The following is a 19,312-nucleotide window of genomic DNA, read 5'->3' on the forward strand; positions in this document are numbered from 1 at the left end:
AATCACTGTAACCCACAGAAATCCACAGGGAAGATGAAGAGCTGGTTTGAAAAACCAAACTGAATACTTGCAGTCAACGATTTCATTTTTTTATACCATGAGCAATTCAAAAGGCAATTTTGTTTTGGTCCTCCCTGCTGAAGAAGGTCCAATTTAAGCTTCAGACGACCTTTATTGTTATTTTTTAGTCTTATTTGTTCCTCAATTGAAAGCGATGAACATGGTGTATAAATTTTAAATAATTTACAATGTACTATATGGAAATAGAAGCTTAAGCGAGTAGCCACACATGTCCCATAACTTGCCTGGCAACAAACAAGTGGAAGAGACACAGAATCTATTGCGCAGCACCTGTTGATTTGCAGAATCGATGTCTGAGATGACAGGTATTCGTTTTTGTTTTTGGAACTAATATCTTATATATAGATATATATATCATATATAAAATATAATATTATATATATATATATATATATATATATAATCAAAAATAATTTCAGAAAAGTAATCAAAAAATAATTCAGCATTGCACTTTTATTTGTGCTATATATTAAATAATTACTTAGTAGTTTAGTTTGTTTAGTAAACATTAGGAAGTCATTTAACATATTTTGTGGAAGATAAATACAGTTTAATTGTCACAGGGATTGAAGGGTTTAGTGAAGAAGCAGGAAAATTTACTGGTATCCATTTACCCATCCAGTTGAGTTCTGAAACCTTGATAATCTGTCATTCACTTACATAAACACTTGTGTTGTAAATTGGTACCTTTTTAATACTATACAAGTTTTTAGTACAAGTAAAGGATATCTCTCTTTACAGGCAAAAGCGCAGAGTTTGGAAAAATCTGTTTCCCACAGAATGGACAAATCTACACAAACGGAAATCATTGGCCATGATGTGAGTACAAATGCCTTTATAAAACTCCTTATTGTTATTCAGCTCTCCACCAACCTATTTACATGTACTGCTGTCTCCATCACTTCCCTAATAAGATTAAAAGCAACACCATTCATCTTTTGCTCTTAAATGATTCTTGGACACTCTCTGCAATAAGAATAAGATCATTAGAAATTACAGCATACACAGATCTATTTAATTACTTGCTTAAGCAATCACTCATATGCATTGTTTTGTATGAGCTACTTGCAGTGATTTGTTTTGTCTTTATCTTGCAGTTTGAGATATTACTTAACCACTAATTACACTTTTAATGATGGCTGTTAAGGATATAATTATTGTTTTCACACTGCAGTGTATTTTGTAATGGAGTCAGACACACTGTTAAGTACAACTAACTTTGTACATCTGTAGACACATTTAAAGAACTTTCATGGTTATTTCCTTTGTGGGACCAATGTGGTGTTAATTATTTCATTTGTTGTAACATTTATTACAAATTTTCTCTTCATTTATACTCTTCATAAATATTTCATTTTGTACCATGTAATGTTCCTAAAAACAATATTTAAATATAACCAGGGATAATTGAGGGGAGTCCTGAAAAAACCTAACCCACAATTTAATTTTCTTTAGATACTCTTTCGTCATATTACCAAGAGAAAAAATGTGTGTGGGTTTTTGCAATTTATTTATTTATTTATTTCTAGAAAATAGTTTTTAATGGTAATATTAAGCAAAATGAGATGAATCTGAAATAGAATAGTGGCATATCAAGTTTTGCAGGGCACACCTCAATTATCAAAAAAATAAAATGGCTGGAGTGTAAAATCAAATTGATTATTAACATATTGTTTAAATTTAGCATAATATTTGTTGTTGTTTTACTTGGGTGACAGCTTGGATTTCAGCATATTTTCTAGACTTCATCCAATTCTGTAGTTCTCTAGCTAAAAAAGAGGCACTTAATGCTGTATGCCAAACCATATGTATGTGTTCCTGTAGAAGCTTTTGCAAATAATGAAACCACCAAACATTTTGATTGACGGTGACCAGCTACCATTGCTTAAAAGGTGTGAAAATTCTATGGGAGTGCACTCATGAAGAAAAAACAGCAATGGACTGTTGATGTTGATAGTTGTTCCATATATCACTGCTTTGTTTGTCAGAGGCATGCTTTCAAGGAGAAGAATCAATTTTAATGAATCAAAATTAGAAACATTTTGTTTAAAGTACATAGAGATATTTCCATCATTCCATAGGTCTCGTACAGTCCTATAAAAAGGCAAACACAATATGATAAAAGTGATTTTAAAAAAAATTATACCGTGCCTTGCAAAAGTATCCAGATCCTTCCTATGAAGTCCCATTTTGTGAAATTACAAAATGATGCATACACATTTTTTTAAACTTATTTCTTTTCAAAACTTTAATGCTCAAACTGAAAACTTCTAAAGGTGTGATAAGTTACATTAAATGTCAGCAAAAACTAAAGAGAAAAAAACTGAAATCGTTTGATTGCATAAGTATTCAGACTTGTCAACTCAATATTTGATGGAAGCACCTTTGGCAGCAATTATAGCCGCAAGTCTTTTTGTGTAAGTCTCTACCAACTTTGCACACAGGCTTGGTGCAATTTATCCCCCTTCTTCAACTTGAAGCTCTCTCAAGTTGTTTGGGGTTCGCTTATGGACAGCAGTTTTCAAGTCTTTCCACAGATTCTCAATAGGATTCAAGTCAGGACTTTGACTGGGCCACTCAAGGACAGTCACTTTTTTATTCTTAAGCCAGTCCAGTGTAGCTTTAGCCTTGTGCTTTGGATCATTGTCCTGCTGAAAGGTAAATTTTTGCCCCAGTTTTAAGTCTTTAGCAGACTGAAACAAGTTTTTTGCTAGCATTTGCCTATACTTTGCTCCATCCATTTTTCCTTCAGTCCTAACAAACTTTCCAGTCCCTGCTGAGGAGAAGCATCCTCATTGCATGATGCTGCCACCACCATGCTTGACTGTAGGGATGGTGTTCACTGGGAGATGTGCTGTGTTGGGTCTGCGCCAAACGTAACGCTTGGCATTTAGACCAGAAAGTTCCAATTTGGATATTGTTGACTGATGCACATTTTCTCTCATCTCAGCCATTGAACTCTGTAGCTCTTTCAAAGTTGTCGTAGGCCTCATAGTGGCATCCCTCACCAGTTTCCTCCTTGCCTGGCTGCTCGGTTTGGAGGGACAGTCTGATTTAAGCAGTGTCTGGGTGGAACAATGCACCTTCCATTTATTGATGATTGAGAAGACTGTGCTCACAGGGATATTCAGAGACTTTTTTGTACCTTTCTCCTGATCTGTGCTTTTCAATGACTTTATCCCTGGCTTGCTTTGAAAGCTCCTCGGTCTTCATGGTTGAGTCTTTGCTTGAAAGTCACTACCTGACCAAGGAACCTTACAGAGACAGGTGTTTTTATTCTTAAGTCATGAGAACCACTAATATTGCACACAGATAGAGGCCATTCAACTAATTGTGTGGCTCGTTAAGGTCATTTTGTGCACCTGAATTAATTTAGGTTTGCCACAGCAAAGGGTTTGAATACTTATGCAATCGTGACTTCTCCATTTTTATTTCATATTAGTTATCTATTTACTTGTTTCTTTTTGTTTTTGCTTTGAATGTGTGGAGTAGGTTGTGTATATAACACATATTAATTCCTACTTCAAAGTGTCATGACTGCAAGCTTTAAAGCAACAGAATGTGAAAACTGTGAGAGGGTCTGAATACTTTTGCAAGGCACTGTAAATTAAACATCCATTATAACATACAGAAACAGTAATTTACATATTTTGTGCCACAGAGTTGTGTTTTTTCACTTTTAAAGAACAGTATAGAGGGGTGAAAGCTAGCAAATGGAAAAAATAAACTTGAAACTAATTTAAAAAAGGCAACTGTCAATCAACGTTATATATGCACACTGACTTTTGACCTCAAGCTATTCATCTGTTCTTATTAATTAAGCTCTATTTGTTTATGTTGCTGATTTGGTTATTCTTCCTTAACTAAAGCATCATTCAAGTCATATCCAGATACAAAATGATACACTGATAGCAGTATGGTACATTATTAGACTTATATTCAGTATCTAATCTGAATAAATTATTTGATATAATTTATTAGTTTATTATAGTTTATTTACTGATTAAAACCTACAAAAAAGAGAGAAGTAAATATTATTTAAAATGTGGTTGTAGAACATTTGGTGTTTTGCAAAATATAAAAACCAGGTTAAAGACCAGGTTAACCATACTGTAGGTTGGTGTCAACACACGTTTCCATATATCAACAAAAGTTTGCATATTAAAGTCTGTGTTTTATTTTTTAAGTATAATATGATTGGGTATGTACATTATCTTTTGATGGACGTAAATCTTTATCAGAGCATTTTAACATATCTTCACGTACAGGTGATTTATGTAATTTCCATTACACAAGCAATCTGTAGGTAGATGTTTTCGTTTAACATGCAGTGTATTCTTTGACCTTTGTAAAATGCTAGAACAAATGCTAAAGCCCTCCAACTCAAGAGATACCAGTTGTGTACTATTCCAAACCAGCAAAGAGTTATCAAACATAATATTTGCAGGCTGCTAATTGAGTCATCAGCAGCCTTAATTATGTGCTTATTTAAGATCTTTATTTTAGATTTCTTCCAAGAGAAGTGTTGATAAGAAGAAAATAGCTAACATATTTTAGCATAGTGTGGAAGGGTGGTGGGTACTTCACTGACAAACGGGAGATACAGTTTCTCTGGCTCAATTTTAATTTTTTTAGCCCGCAGAGGACGCTGCTATCAGCGATGATAGACAGGACCGCGGGAATACAAATGCTGGTAAGCGATCCAAAGGCGGGCACACTCGCAGGTGCTCAAAATAATAATGAAAACAAAAGGCGAAAGAAAAGGGAAAATAAAACACAGTAACAAAAAACTACAAATGAAAGGTGCTGCACTTGGCAGTGTTACTCCGGTCGTCGCTACCCGCACGACCTGGGTCACCGACCTACACTCACAGCTCCCTCAGCCTGCTATAAACAATGCTTTGGGGGATCTGCCCATGGTTTCCCTGCTACCTTTGTGTTTCTTTCTATTTTCTCTTTCGTTCGGGTTTCTCTCTCCCGGCCATTCTCGGTCCTGGACTAGCGCTTCTGCACGTCTAAAAGGGCAGACCTGAGGGAACAGCAGAGTGTTATTTTATAAGGCTAACAATCCCCCCAAGACCCACCTGTCAGCCACTCAGAGAGAGGGAAAGCCCCCACACCCTCTCTCCCACCTCTCCATGTCACTGCCATAACCCACAGGCGGGTATTGGACTACTGCTGCCCTCCTCCTGCAGCACCATGAACACGCCAGCAGAGTTAGCACAGATCTATCCCCCTGCTACACATAGATTTAAGCAGAATTTCAGATTGGAAAACAAGGAATAGCAAAGACATATGGGTATATTTTAATGAGCAGAACAGCTTAAAGAGGTCCAACAGTAAGGCCAAACAGCGTGCATCTTCGATTTCCAACTCATTGAATATTGTATATTCCCAATCGTTTTTCTTTCCAAAAGTAACGGCTTGTGTATAGAAAAAGTTTTAAAAGTAACAAACTGCAGCCGGTCCCGCACGTTCTCTCAGTTTTCAGCAATCCAGCCTCAGCACTTCCAGGTTATGTCACACACACAGATGTCTTCACCCCTCCAATAGCAGATTGCAATCAGCAACCTAGCAACACCAGCTCTTGCAGCAATCAGCATCCTTCTAACAATGCTTACACAGCCCCCGAGCAAGCTAAGCACTAACCTTTTCTGACTCTTTTCCACTGTAGAACCGCGTCGCGTCGGGGCAGTACCGAACCCTCACGGGGTGGTTAAGCCTTGGTTGTTTTTCCAGCGCAGAGCCGAGCCATGCTACTGATGTTCTTATTAATGATTGTTATTAATTAACTCAGTTTGCCAAAAGATGCACAAACAAATTGTGTCCAAAAATTAATAGACCAAAGGTAGAGCTGTATATTGTAGCGCTATATTTTATATTTAGGAATTCCTTTATAATTCACAAATTTTACTGATTATATTGACTTAATACAGTTCTGTTGTAGGGGAAAACAGGTTTTAAAAATGTGATTTGACAAAGATAGCCCTGCGAGCGCAATGAGAGCCATAGTTATATATATGGTACAGATGTATTTTGTTTTACTATAGTTTAGAATTTTATTTTCCACATTTTTTAAAATTTATATTAAGGTTAAAGATGAGAAATTAGGTAGAATTGTGTATTTTTGAGTGTGTGATATAACCATATCATGAGTGTGTGATAAACCGCGGGTATGTACTGTACCCGCGGTTCATACCCATTTGCTTCTAATCGTCAGAAATTTGGGCATAAACTTTTTCATTTCTGACGCACAACTGCGAATCTTCCTGAACACTTCTATCTGCCCACAGAGAAACTAGAGCCTGCACTTCCTCAGCGTCCCAAGGCTGTACTTTTTTCTCATCACATTCACTGTCAGCCATGTTTGTTGTTTTTCTTTCTAGAGTGTACTCAGTGCTTGAAATGGGGAGGCATTCACCAGTACGGAGTCCCGCCACTTCTCAATTTAAAACATTTGAGTAGCACTTTGGTGCTAATCACTGACTATCTGCCCATTTTCTTTTCCAAACTGTCAGCTGCATTTATGTGGCTTTCTAGTTGTTACTTTGTTGTCCCAGAAGCAGCTGCAAGGTTAGTGTCACAGCAGAGCATAAACTGCAACTCCCAGAGTGCATTGCAAAACAACTGCAACTCCCAGAGTGCATTGAAAAACAACTGCAACTCCCAGAGTGCATTACAAAAAAACTGCAACTCCCAGGGTGCATTGCTAAACAACTGCAACTCCCAGAGTGCTTTGCAAAACAGAGAGGGGGAATTTATTTTAAATGGTCCAGGTCAAGTCGCGATTAGACGCAGTACTGATTAGACGAGATGAGCTGGACAGGGAGAGAGGGAAAGGAAGACAGCTGGACAGGATGCCTGAGAGAGAGAGAGAGCTGCACAGGGAGACAGATGTAGAGATGGAAAGGGAGACAGAGAGAGAGAGCTGGACACTGGCAGGGAGACAAAGATAGAGGTGGATTGGAAGTCAGAGAGAGAGAGAGAGAGAGAGAGAGATCTGGACAGGGAGCTTGAGAGTACTGTGAGTACCACCACTTTTTTTTTTTTTTCCATTTCAAGCACTGAGTGTACTGACTAATGCAATGAAAATCCTTAACCCCGCACCTGGCCCATGAATACAAAACTCAACAATTTCTAGTCGCAAACAGATGTTTATAGATACTACTAAGTTGATTTGTGAGGAGAAAAGTTCAGTAGATGACACTAAACATTACCTTTTTTTTTTTTAGAAGGGCTGCTACAGAGGCATCATTGGCAAGCACCTGCTTTTAGAGGGGCACAGTTGAGAAGAAAAAATCTATTAAAGAGAGGAAAGAAAAACAGTTTATAACTATATTTTAATAATGCATTTACATTTACTACATATATATTTTGTTTGGTTTAATAATGAATATTTTCTAGGAGGTGGAGATGTTTAAATTAGATTTTTCCTCTACTGCCCTAATGTTTGAAATTGCATATTAATACTGTTGTAAAAATTCAATATTGCTTGATAATGGTACCAAACTGAAAAGCAAAATAAAAACTTCTGAGCACTTATATTCTTTCTTAAAATTATTGAATAAAATTAAGAGATTCTTGAAGCTTTATACAATATCTAAAAAATTGGTTCATGTTTATGGATGTTCAATTGCCTCCATAAATTGCAAGGCAGGCAAAAATACTTCTATCTACATGCCTTTGAGGTGAAAGAAGATACATCTAAATAATATTTTTATTGAAAAACAGAAGAAAAATGTAGATCAGGCAAACAGCACACTTTGAATTTCATTTTTTTAATAAACAAAAGTTTCAGCATATGATAAAGTTTTAAATGTTCACAGTTATTAAAAAAGATGATCTGCTTTAAGCAGCCTACACTGAGCTGTAATGGAGCACCGAATGTATGACTTTTCTATTCTGATATACTGTAAGCTGTTTTAACAATAAAGAATAAGATATGTTGCCATGACACACATACAAGCAACACCAAACTCTTTTTTTTTTGTTTGTTTTGTTTAAACATCCCCCTTAGCGGAGTTTGTCAACCTGCCACCACCACATTACTACAGCTAATATCTAACAAAACCATTTAAGCTGGCAACTTCATATTTTAGGTGTTCCTGAAACCCTGCAGGCAAAATCTAACAACATCCTTTAGTTTGACCTGTGACCTAAAATGTGACTTTTTGGTTTACCTATGCTTCAAGATATTGCCTTTATGCCTGGTGCACAGGTGTATTTGTGATTCTCCAGGCCATTCTTTAGATTAAGAGTGTCCTTCAGGAGCAATTAATCCTTTCTTGACAGTTTCTCAACTATCTGATGTAGTGACTTCATATCTGGAACCATGACATTGTGACCTCTGACCTAATATTGCTGCATAGAGACAGAACACTTTGAGCTATTGTCTTAATTTTTGGTAATCAGCTTATTCTTTAATTTTCTCACTTAAGTTCCATGACCAGTGCGGTCCAGGAAAAAAAAAAAAAAAAACATTCCTTACTGCACTGGTTTAAACTCTTGCCTTATCAACAATACAGACCGTGACATGAGATCGTTTTAGTTGGTATATAGTTGTATTCTATGATTCTCCTACAAAAAGTAGTCATAATTTATAGGTGGTGTCCATTAACCATTGATGACACATATATAACCTCTGGACATATATTTTAATGATAGAATCTTTTTTTCACATTTCCATTGTACTGTATGTTTACAATCCATCCAAGCTGATATAACAAACCCTGAAGATCATGCCAAAGTTGATGCTTTGTTTTTATTTTTTGACATTTGCTAAAACATCTGGTGAAACACAGGTTAATAAGATCTCAGTCCCACTTGGAAGTTGTATAATGTTGCTGGATTATGGTTGTGCATGTTGCAAGGCAGTTTTTCTATTTTTTTAAGTCTAAACAAGGGTCTGTTGCCTTTTATGATTACTTTGAAATTTGCTTAATGAGGCTGAATAACATGGTTTCCATGGTATGTTACTTTTCTGTTCAAAAAACAGCTGTCCATTTTGACGGGACCCCCGGGTGAACATGAAAATGCACTTTAAAATGCACTACCGTATGGAGCTCTAGTGCCTCTCCCTGGCACTAAATCGACAGGGTTGTGGTAGGTTATAGGGTTTTCACCAGAGTCAAAGAGAAAATAAAGTCTTGAAAACTAAACTATATAGAAAAATCACATGGGACTTGCAAAAAAAGGATTTTATAATATAGAGGATATAAAATGTGTAAATCCATATATAATGGTACAGTAGCTGGACAGATTTTTCAACAGGGTATACAGCAAATATGGGATGCCATGCCATGAAGACATGATTGCACTGATTCCATGATCAAAAAGGTACGGCCTCATAACTCAAAGCTCTGTGATACAGCTGGCAGAAGTTTACAACGTCTTGTTTAATTTTTATATTGTGTTAAAGAGTGGTTCATAAAAGTGGTTGGATATATATATATATATATATATATATATATATATATATATATATATATATATATATATATATATATATATATATATAACCAGGAACCTTTTTATTGGTGGAAAAATAACCACCTTGTGGTTAGTAGTGTACCGGTTCGCATATATATGCTAGTGTATACCATGGCTGGCATAGTAATGAGCCGCTTCACACTGAATAAATCACTATGCACCACTGCATTCTAAATCCCATGACAAACTGCCATTTTATTTGTTATTAGTTACAAAACCACTGCCAAAAATGAGTGATATTCCACTCATTGCCTAATATATTTGGGGATGAATCTCCAGATAACTGGTACAACACCAACTTTCTGAGTGAAAACAGCAGTCCACCTGAAAAAAAAATACAAATAAAATAAGTGCACCAGCAACCGCCAAGAGTAGACACATAACAGGACAGCTAAATGAAACAGAAGAAAACAAAGATTGAAAAAACACCAAAAAAAACAGCATGGGCTGTTAACGACTTAGACTGATTTAAAGAAAAAAAATAGGGACAATCATTTTAAGGAAATAAGTTAAAAAAAAAAATCTCAACATCATAAGGGAAGTTTATGCCAGTGAAAGAAGTTCAACTGGATATTCAGTATTCTGTCTCCAGTTTTATATTGCTGAGCTGCACTATGAAAACTTTTAGAAAAGCAGGTAAAGACAAGTCCAGACACCACCCCCTGAATTACCAGACTGGATTTGAAGTGTCTACGGGAAACTGTCCCCTGATACCGTGGTCGGATTGGTTCATAACGTCTGGTTTAATTTTCAACTTAATCTGGTACAATTTGGATGCGAGGGCGTCCGACAACTAACAAAAACACATTTTGAGTTCCGAAAGGATGAAAACGTAAGGTTGCATATACAACCCCGGTTCTCTGAAAGAGAAAATAGCCATCAACTAATGGGTATCACCGTCAGGTGAAAGGATTATGCTGAGCTTAATATAAAAGCTGCCTTTAGGCCTCCGTAGCTCTGACAGCCCCGCCCCTCGGGTGCTGAATGACTATGGAGAGCATAGGAAACCCAGCCTGTTTTGCTTCAGGCCACAAGGGAAGGCATATAGGAGACAAGCCGACCACTCGTGGGCCAGGGCGTCTGCTCCTATGAGACTGTCAAGGTCTCTCATCGAGAACCAAAGAGGGCAGTGTGTAGACTCCTGCAAGGCGAAGAGATCTACATCTGCTCTGCCAAACCACTCCCAGATACATTCCACCGCCCTGGGGTGGAGACGCCATTCCGAGACCAAGGGACCTCCTCCGGAGAGGAGATCCGCGGCGTGGTTGAGTCGGCCCGGTAAGTGGACTGCTCGAAGAGAAGCCCACCGGGGCTGTGACCACAGTAACAGCCGAACAGCCATGCGATGAAGGCTTGGAGATCTCAGGCTGCCCTGGCGGTTGATATATGCCACGACCGTGGTGTCTGACCGCACCAGCACATATTTGTTCTGGACCACCGGAAGAAAGTGTTGTAGGGCGAGATCTACTGCCCTGAGTTCCAGGACATTGATGTGGGCTGAGGCCCAAGGCCCCTTCCACACTCCCCAAGTCCCCACACCATTCATGACTGCGCCCCAGCTGTGGTTGGAGGCGTCAGTGGTGATTACTTCCCTCCAGAAGATGGGACCTACGGTTGTCCACCGGACGAAGGTTGGAGGGGATCCTCCACCAGCGCAGCTTCTCCAGCAGGACTGGGATATCACCAGCCTGCAATGCCTGTCTCATTGCGGGTGAAGTGCAAACGAGTTGAACCAGGCCTGGAAAGGCCTTTGGTAGAGAAGGCCCAAACTGGGTTGCACCAGGAAGACTGGACTTCCCTGACAAAGTCGGGGAAAGGGAGCAGTGTCCTGTCCTGTATTGGCTTAACCGAGGAGAACCAGGAGCCCTAGGGCTCCTTGTTTCTGGGCCATTCCACCCATAGACGTTGAGCCGCTTGTTCAACCAAAGCCTGAAACGCTGTCCCTGGAGATACCTCCGGTTTCTGTAGCAGCTCATCCACCGAGGTCCCTCCTGCACAAACTCGTTGTCACCAGACGCCTGCAGAGAGAGGATGTCCTCTTCATAGTCTGAGATAGCCTCAGGCTCAAGCTCAGGCTCAGGCTCAACAGTTGGAACAGGCGGCCGGGGAATCGGCGCAGCCGTGGTGCCAGGGGCCGACAACATACTCATCATGAGTGACAGTTGTTTCATCACCACCTCCATAAAACGACCAATCTGGTCCGTGAGGGCCGAGATCCCGCTAGGCTGTTTGCCCCTGAGGGACCTGGGGCACGCACGCTTCCTTGAGGGAGGTGAACGCTCTTTAGGAGGGGAGCGCCGAAGCTGCCCCACGCTCCTGGTAGATGAGCAAGAGCATCGCTCAAGAGATGCGGAGGGTTACCTGGATAGCTGCAGGCAGGCAGGAGATGATGCTGTACCACCTGAAGGGGGAATGACTCAGAATGAGATCCCCTGCTAGAAGGAGATCCCAGCCCCACTGCCCTGTTGGCTGTAGCCTTTAGGACCCGCCTCTGGAACTTCCCGCAGACAGCGCAGAATGCTATGTTGGACAGAGCCAATGCAGATCCTCTGGGCGCATTTTCTGGCTAGAAGAGCCACATTCATGGAAACTCGGCATAGCGCACAGCACTTGCTCAGGTTGCACAGCGGGTACAAATGTACACAGGGCACAGGAGCGGGTATGCACACTGGGTGCATGATTAGTGCACAGGCACAGAACAGATGTGCACCGATGAGTGCACGGGGTGCTCGGATGCGTGGGCGCGCGGGCATCAATGTGCACGGAGATCGCACAAGCCACAGGTGCGCAGATAGATGTACCAGCACAGGTGTGCACAGGATGCACAGGCACGGATGTGCACGGGGCACAGGTGTGCAGGGGGTGCACGGGCACAGAAGTGTGCACGGGCTCAGGTGTGTATGGGGTGCACGGCGTCTGAAGCAGACTGGTGTCTGAAGCAGCTGGTGTCTGAAGCAGGCTATGATCTAAAAGACTGCTGCTGTAGTGTTCCGTCTATCCCAGGGCCCACACACACACAACTCGTGTTACTCTTTGAAAGAAAGAAAAACAAATGTTAGTACAAGTATTAAAATATACAGATAATAACAATAAGCTGTCAAAGTAATAAATAACAATAGTAAGTGAGACAGACAGCAGAGTCAGCAAGCTGAAAAGAGCGAGAACGCTCGAATAAGCGACTCAGCCGAGTGCTTAAGGGGCAGTGCCAGTCGGCATGCCAAATATGAGAGCTAAAGGCGGGGAATTTTTTAATAGTCAGAGTGTTGTAGAACAACCAATACATTACGCTCAATCCTGATCAACAGCTGAAAGCAAAAAAGTCTGGGCTTCCTGTGCTCTGCATAGTCATTCAGCACCCGAGGGGCGGGGCAATGACATCAGAGCTACGGAGGCCTAAAGACAGCTTTAATATTAAGGTCAGCATAATTTTATCACCTGACGATGATACCCATTTGTTGATGGCTATTTTTTCGAATTGAAAGAGAACGGACTTGAATATGTATGCCTTGCATATAACGAGTACACAAACTCACCTGCAGATACAAAGTCAGAATCCATGGCAGCTTTTCCCCTTACTTCCTCGGTGTCATTTGAAACTCCGCCCATCATCAGCATGTGCTAATGCTTTCTAGTTTCTAGTGAGTTGCCACTTTCAATGCAGAAATTTGCAATATAGTCTTTAAACTATATATATATATATATATATATACTATATATATATATATATAAAAGTGAATATTTTGGTGGCTGCGTGCGGTTACTATCCAAGAGAATACCACACCTGGGTGTGGACCTCGCCATCGGAAAGTTCATCGGAATCGCACGGCCCAAAGTGGTTTATACAGCTTATAACATGACTACCTGTCATTTGTGGGAAGAAAAATAATAAAAAAATAATTAAAACACGTTTAAATTAAGACAAAACCAGAAACTTTTATTGTGTATATATCCTCAGTGTAATATAGTCCCAAATTTAATTTAATTTAATTGATTGTTCGCTTATTAAAAATAAATTGCACATGTTTGTTTATTGTGAATTTCTGCATCAAAAGTGTCATCTCACTAGAAACTAGAGGGCTGAGTACAACTGGATGATGGGCGGAGTTTCAAATTACACTAAGGAAGTCAGGAGAGCAGCTGAGAGAGAATCTAGCTGGATCTTGAAGTGAATTTGTTAACTCGTTATATGCAAGCATTTACTATAAATTTTACACATATTCTAGTACGTTTTCATTCTTTTAGTTCTCAAAATATGTTTTTGTTATTTGTCAGACACCCTCGTGTCCAAGCATGCCAGATTAAGTTGACGCAATTAAGTTTAACCAGACTTTACGCATCAATCCGACCACATTGTCAGAGGATAGTACCTCAGTTTCCCACAGATGTTTAAAATCCACACTGCTTTTCGAAGAGTTTTCCTGACTGACAGGAATACATTACTGCTGGTTTTAAACTTGCTGTCAGCATAGATGTTAAAACTTATACTGTTAAAATGTATTTAGTCCAGCTCAGCATTATAAAACTGGAGACTGATTGCTGGTCCTCAGTTTAACTTCTTGCATTGGTATAAAATTCCCTTATGTTGTTGAGATTTTTTTGGATTTATTTCCATAAAATGAATGTCCACATTTTGTTTCTTTATGTACATTAACCAGCCCATGCTGTAGTGGTTTTTTTTGTGTATATGTTTTTTTTTCAATCTTTGTTTTCTTCTATTTCAGCTGTTCCTCATCAACTCTTGTGTCTGTTCTTGCTGGTGCACTTATTTTATTTATTTATTTATTTTTTTCAGATGGACTGCTGTCTTCACTCAGAAAGTTGGTGTTGTACCAGTTATGTGGCTTTTCATCCCCAAATATATTAAGGGAAATAGGTGAAATGCCACTCATTTTCGGCAGTGGTTTGTAACTAATAACAAATAAAATGGCAGTTTGTCATGGAATTTAGATTGCAGTGGTGCATAGTGATTTATTCAGTGTGAAGTGGCTCATTAGTATGCAAGACATGGTATACGCTATATATATATATATATATATATATATATATATATATATATATATATATATGCACGGTCATGTGATGCTGTTTAACCAATCAGAAGTGGTTATTTTTCCAAGTCGTGTTTCATGAAATAATGAGGACAATGTTTGTATTCAGTAGCCATAAAAACCAGTGCTGTGTAAAATCACGCAAAAAAAACAAACAGAAACTCTAAATGCTCCGTTTTTTTTTTTACATATTCATTTTCTAATAGTATAGACCCATCATAAGAGGGCTTTACCGTATGAAATGCCCTAGCGTTCAGCTTGGAACATTTAATGGCACGAGGCAAGCCTTATCACAAGGTAAAGCCCTCTACTTCGGGTTCTGTTGCTTAATTAGGTTATTTCCATTTGGAAGGATAATGTGTCTGGCTAAAAGAAAACTACATGGAAACTACATGGAAACGCTAACCAAAAGGTACTACCAGTAGCGTGAGGCCAACGTACCGTGTCATAAACAAGTGTGTTGGTGTTGTTTGTTTACCCTTACAACATCATGTTCCACAAGTATGTCAAAATACTTACATGTAGTGAAATATAAATTTAAGCAAATGCTGGAAGATTAAAATATGCACCCAATCCCATATCAAAACATCCATAAGAAGTCTGCAAATACCTCCCTCAAAGGCCAGAGACACAGTAGATTTACCATTTCTTTGATTTAATCCTTACTTTGTGCATGAACTAAGGAAGGAATTTGTATTCCTTCAAGGCATCATATTTCAGTGAGCTTGTGTGTGGGTGGAAAACATACTTGAGGCCTGCAACTTACTCATAACAAACATAAATATTATTACAAAGGGAACCCTGTTGCAAAGCTGCTGCATATTTGATATGGATTTTCTAGTTCCACCAATACTCATTTTGAAATAACCTGGGGATACAGGATGGAAAACCTGTTCTTTTAAACTGTCAACTCTTGGCCTAATGATTGTGACATTCTATCAAATCCCATCCTCCTTGTCAGTGTAATGTTGGCAACAATTTATGATAAAACAGAAGTCATAAAAAAGAGGCACAGCAAGGTTCTTCTTCTATTTCAGTAGCGTTTGATGTAGAGGAATTAGCCTATTCCTGCTAAATTCACTTGCTTTGATTATTTTCTTGATAGCAAATCTGAAGGCGTTCTATTTTAGCCACCCAACATGCTGTTCATCTACATTAAACCTTTGAGCTATATATCTCTATAACTAATGAGACAATTCCTACCTTTATGTTGAAAGAAGAAATGTATAGTTGACTTTTTAACCATTTATTTTTACTTGAGTAGTCAACGAGTTTATAATATATATATATATATATAGATATTATATATATATATATATATATATATATATATATATATATATATATATATATATTTTAAACAAAATTTTATCACTAAAAAAAATCTGGAATGATGCCGAATCCTACTGATTGGTTTAACATAATATTCCAGTCTGCTGCTGAATCTTTTTTCAAACTACAGATACACATATAACAGTGCAGATTATATAATTGTATTAGCCCCCAAGTAGTCTATCATAACACAAATAAAAAAAAAAACTTTAAAGTAATCAAGTAGTTTGAGGGAACTTTTGAAGTGTTTTCCATCATGACCTCTCACTAAACAGCCTTTGCTATGAAGGAAATAAAATACAGCACTAATGAATCATGTCTGAGAAGTTTTAGATCTGTTTTTATCAAGAGTGACTGAATCCTGTCACACTTCTATTTGTACATATATCAAGAAAGCATCATATTCAGTTGTGGTGAAACTTGATAACAACCAGTGGCAGCTGGTGGGCAAAAAAAAAATGGAAAGGCAGAAAGAGGGCTGCAGCAATAGACTCTTAATTATTGTATTGTGACTGGCAACACATCTCCTTGACATTTTACCACAATTTAGCTCTTAAATGCCTTTTATCCGCTTATCGTCAGAGAAATTAAAACAGTAGCCCATCATAGTTTATTCTAATAAACTTAACTGTTACACACTGCCAGCGTATGTTTAAGGGCCCTTTCACACCTAGTACGTTTGGAGAGGATAATTCACACTTGAGTTCAGTTGACACCTAAGTTTGATTCGTTTTGGTTCAGAGGGCACACCAAACCAGTGCTCTAGGATTCATTTAAATAAGTGGTCTCGGCCCGATTGAGAGGGAACTGTAATGCATTTCAAACTCAAAGTCAGACAGTGTGAAAGCAGTCGCATTACAATCCAAGATTCAAACGAAACTGAACAAAGTGATATGATGCGTAACCCACAATACATTGCACATGGAAAGCACGGATAGGTGTGTGTGTGTGTGTGTGTGTGTACTGTATGGTGAAAATATATATATATATATATATATATATATATATATATATATATATATATATATATATATATATATATATATATATCACGAAAATGTCATTGTTCCTCAGCGATATGTCTAACACGGGTTTCCTGCTGACATCGTAACAGCAGATGTCAAACAAACCAAATGAACGTACATTATATAATTATTACAGATACAGTATTTAATAGACGCTCTGTACATTTATATCTGCTGAATGTCTTCCAAACGTGTAGACCTGTCTATAACCGATAAAGTTCACTGAAAGAACAGTTGCAGGCAGTGCACGCATTTTGCAGGATATGCCAGAATGGTGGCTTTGAAAACGGCTATGAAGTTGCTTGCAAAATTAAGAGGGATTTACAGCTGGAGATGATTAATCATGAAAACAGACACCATTGGACAGCTATTTCTAAAATTGTGCTTGATTATTAAATGTAATTACAGTATCAACAGTCTACTTTTCTCTAAGGACAATTGGTAGTATAGTAGGCTACATTTTTGCAGAGTAGCCTATAGCAGCTTACCGTAGGCCTATTTTTATTATACTTTAAAATGACTTATTCTACATTTTGTTTAATAAACAGAAACGTAATGTCTATCTGTTCTCTTAAACTCATATTTCAGCAATGTGCATTCTAAAAGTACGGTATATAGAGGCTCCATATAAATAAATTTGAAATTAATTTGAAATGGTTGCTTTCTACTTATTAGCAACTTTGGTTATTGACAACTTGTGGCTGGAAACCAAGGGGTTGATAATAAGCGGCATCTACTATAGTAGTACAATCCCAGGACTGACACGGGTGGAACCCTCCATGTTTATAAGTTCACTGTAGGCTCTTTACTGATATCACCGCTAGCATATATCTAGGCATCAACAGGAAGATATGATTTTGGTCACGTCCACAAACAGTCAATCAGATTCACAAAGAATTGTAATGTGAAAGCAAACACATTCTGGTGTGATTACAATTGTGAAGGCGAACTTAAACTCGCTTTGAGAAAAAAAAAAAAAAGTTTGCTTCATATTTTTCAATGTGAAACCAAGTGTAGCAAAATTGCATATTAGTTTGTTTGCCAGACGAAACTGAATCAGATCTTTATAAACGAACCAGGTATGAAAGTGCCCTAAAAATGCACTGTTTACAACATTAAAATAACATTTAGATTTCCAGACAGTGTCACAAGGTGCAATTTCTCAAATTTCCAGAAGGGACGGACGGACGGACGGACGGACGGACGACGACTGGGATAAAATACACAAACTACAAAACAGGAAAGCCTATAGTAAAGATACATCATGTTGATACACCACATTTGCATCATTAATCATTAATTTATTGATTTCTTATAGCACAGAAAAGGAAATGGATGAAATCAGGTCATTCTGTATGGCTTTTGACATCCTAGTAAATACAATGACATATTTCCATGTGAGCAGCAAGTAACTTGTTATATCGCTCAATTATTTCTGTAAGTTCCTTATGTCCTGCTAAATACTTTTAGATATGCGCATACTAATTTATTCATTGCCATTGTTTCTATGTGAACTTTCGGGATAAATGAAATGCACTTAAATGCACTGCAAAACCTTTGGCCATAGCTTACTGCTGATTCACTATCTTCTAATAGATACATTAAAACTGTACTTTCAATACTAGCTCAGAGTTGAAGGTATATTCTCTGCCTCGGCTGATGGTCTTAGGTAAGTTTTGTCAAAGATCTGTCCTGGCTTTACAGCTGTCCAATCATGAGTGAGCAAAGGCACTACATAAATATGCAAGGCCCTGAGTGGTGTAACAATAGCTGAATTTTGCATGATACTGCTTAGTATAGAGCGTTATTGAGAAATATATTGAGAATGTCAAAGTAATATTTTGATTTACTTTTGTACAAATAAAAAAAAAAAAAAAATGTCATCAGACACAGGAAGGGAAGGGATGTACTCGCCACTTCCAAAATTTAAATTATTAAAAGGTACCCCTGGCTTACCGGTAGCTGTCATTTAAAAAAAATTATATTACTGGAACTAAACTGGTCTTTTGTTCAGTACAGAAAAGGCAATATGGAACACCACTGGCTACCTAAGGATATCTAATGGAGTCAGCACAAAAACATGAGTGTTCCCAAGTCACTTGCGAACACTGTAATACTCAAAACTTGGACAAACCTGGATTGATGTTCAAATGGATAAACAGATGCGTAGGGATACAATATATCACAATAAGCAAGCAAGAACTGGCTTTCAGAGGGCACGATGAAGTCATCAGTTCCTCAGATAGAGGTAATGATGTGGAATTACTTTATCTGATACTTTCTACGATAGCATGTTAAGCAATCACTTGTGAATAGCCACAGTATACTGGGGGACCT

At 38.2% G+C, this 19,312-nt stretch overlaps 1 protein-coding gene across 3 annotated transcripts in view; it reads left to right on the forward strand.

Moving 5' to 3' along the window:
- LOC121298781 (serine-rich coiled-coil domain-containing protein 1-like) overlaps positions 1 to 19,312 on the forward strand; it is a 304,830-nt gene that overhangs the window by 74,807 nt on the left and 210,711 nt on the right. For 2 of the 3 annotated variants that reach the window (XM_041226014.1, XM_041225998.1), the window contains exon 3: positions 823 to 900. In XM_041226014.1, the coding sequence (XP_041081948.1) occupies positions 823 to 900 (78 nt within the window). Of the gene's footprint in view, positions 1 to 822; positions 901 to 4,716; positions 4,775 to 7,313; positions 8,116 to 19,312 lie in introns of those variants that run through there. The other variant, XM_041226006.1, reaches the window with a different exon arrangement.

The sequence above is a fragment of the Polyodon spathula genome, chromosome 2, assembly GCF_017654505.1.
Source record: "Polyodon spathula isolate WHYD16114869_AA chromosome 2, ASM1765450v1, whole genome shotgun sequence".
NCBI classification, from domain to species: domain Eukaryota; kingdom Metazoa; phylum Chordata; class Actinopteri; order Acipenseriformes; family Polyodontidae; genus Polyodon; species Polyodon spathula.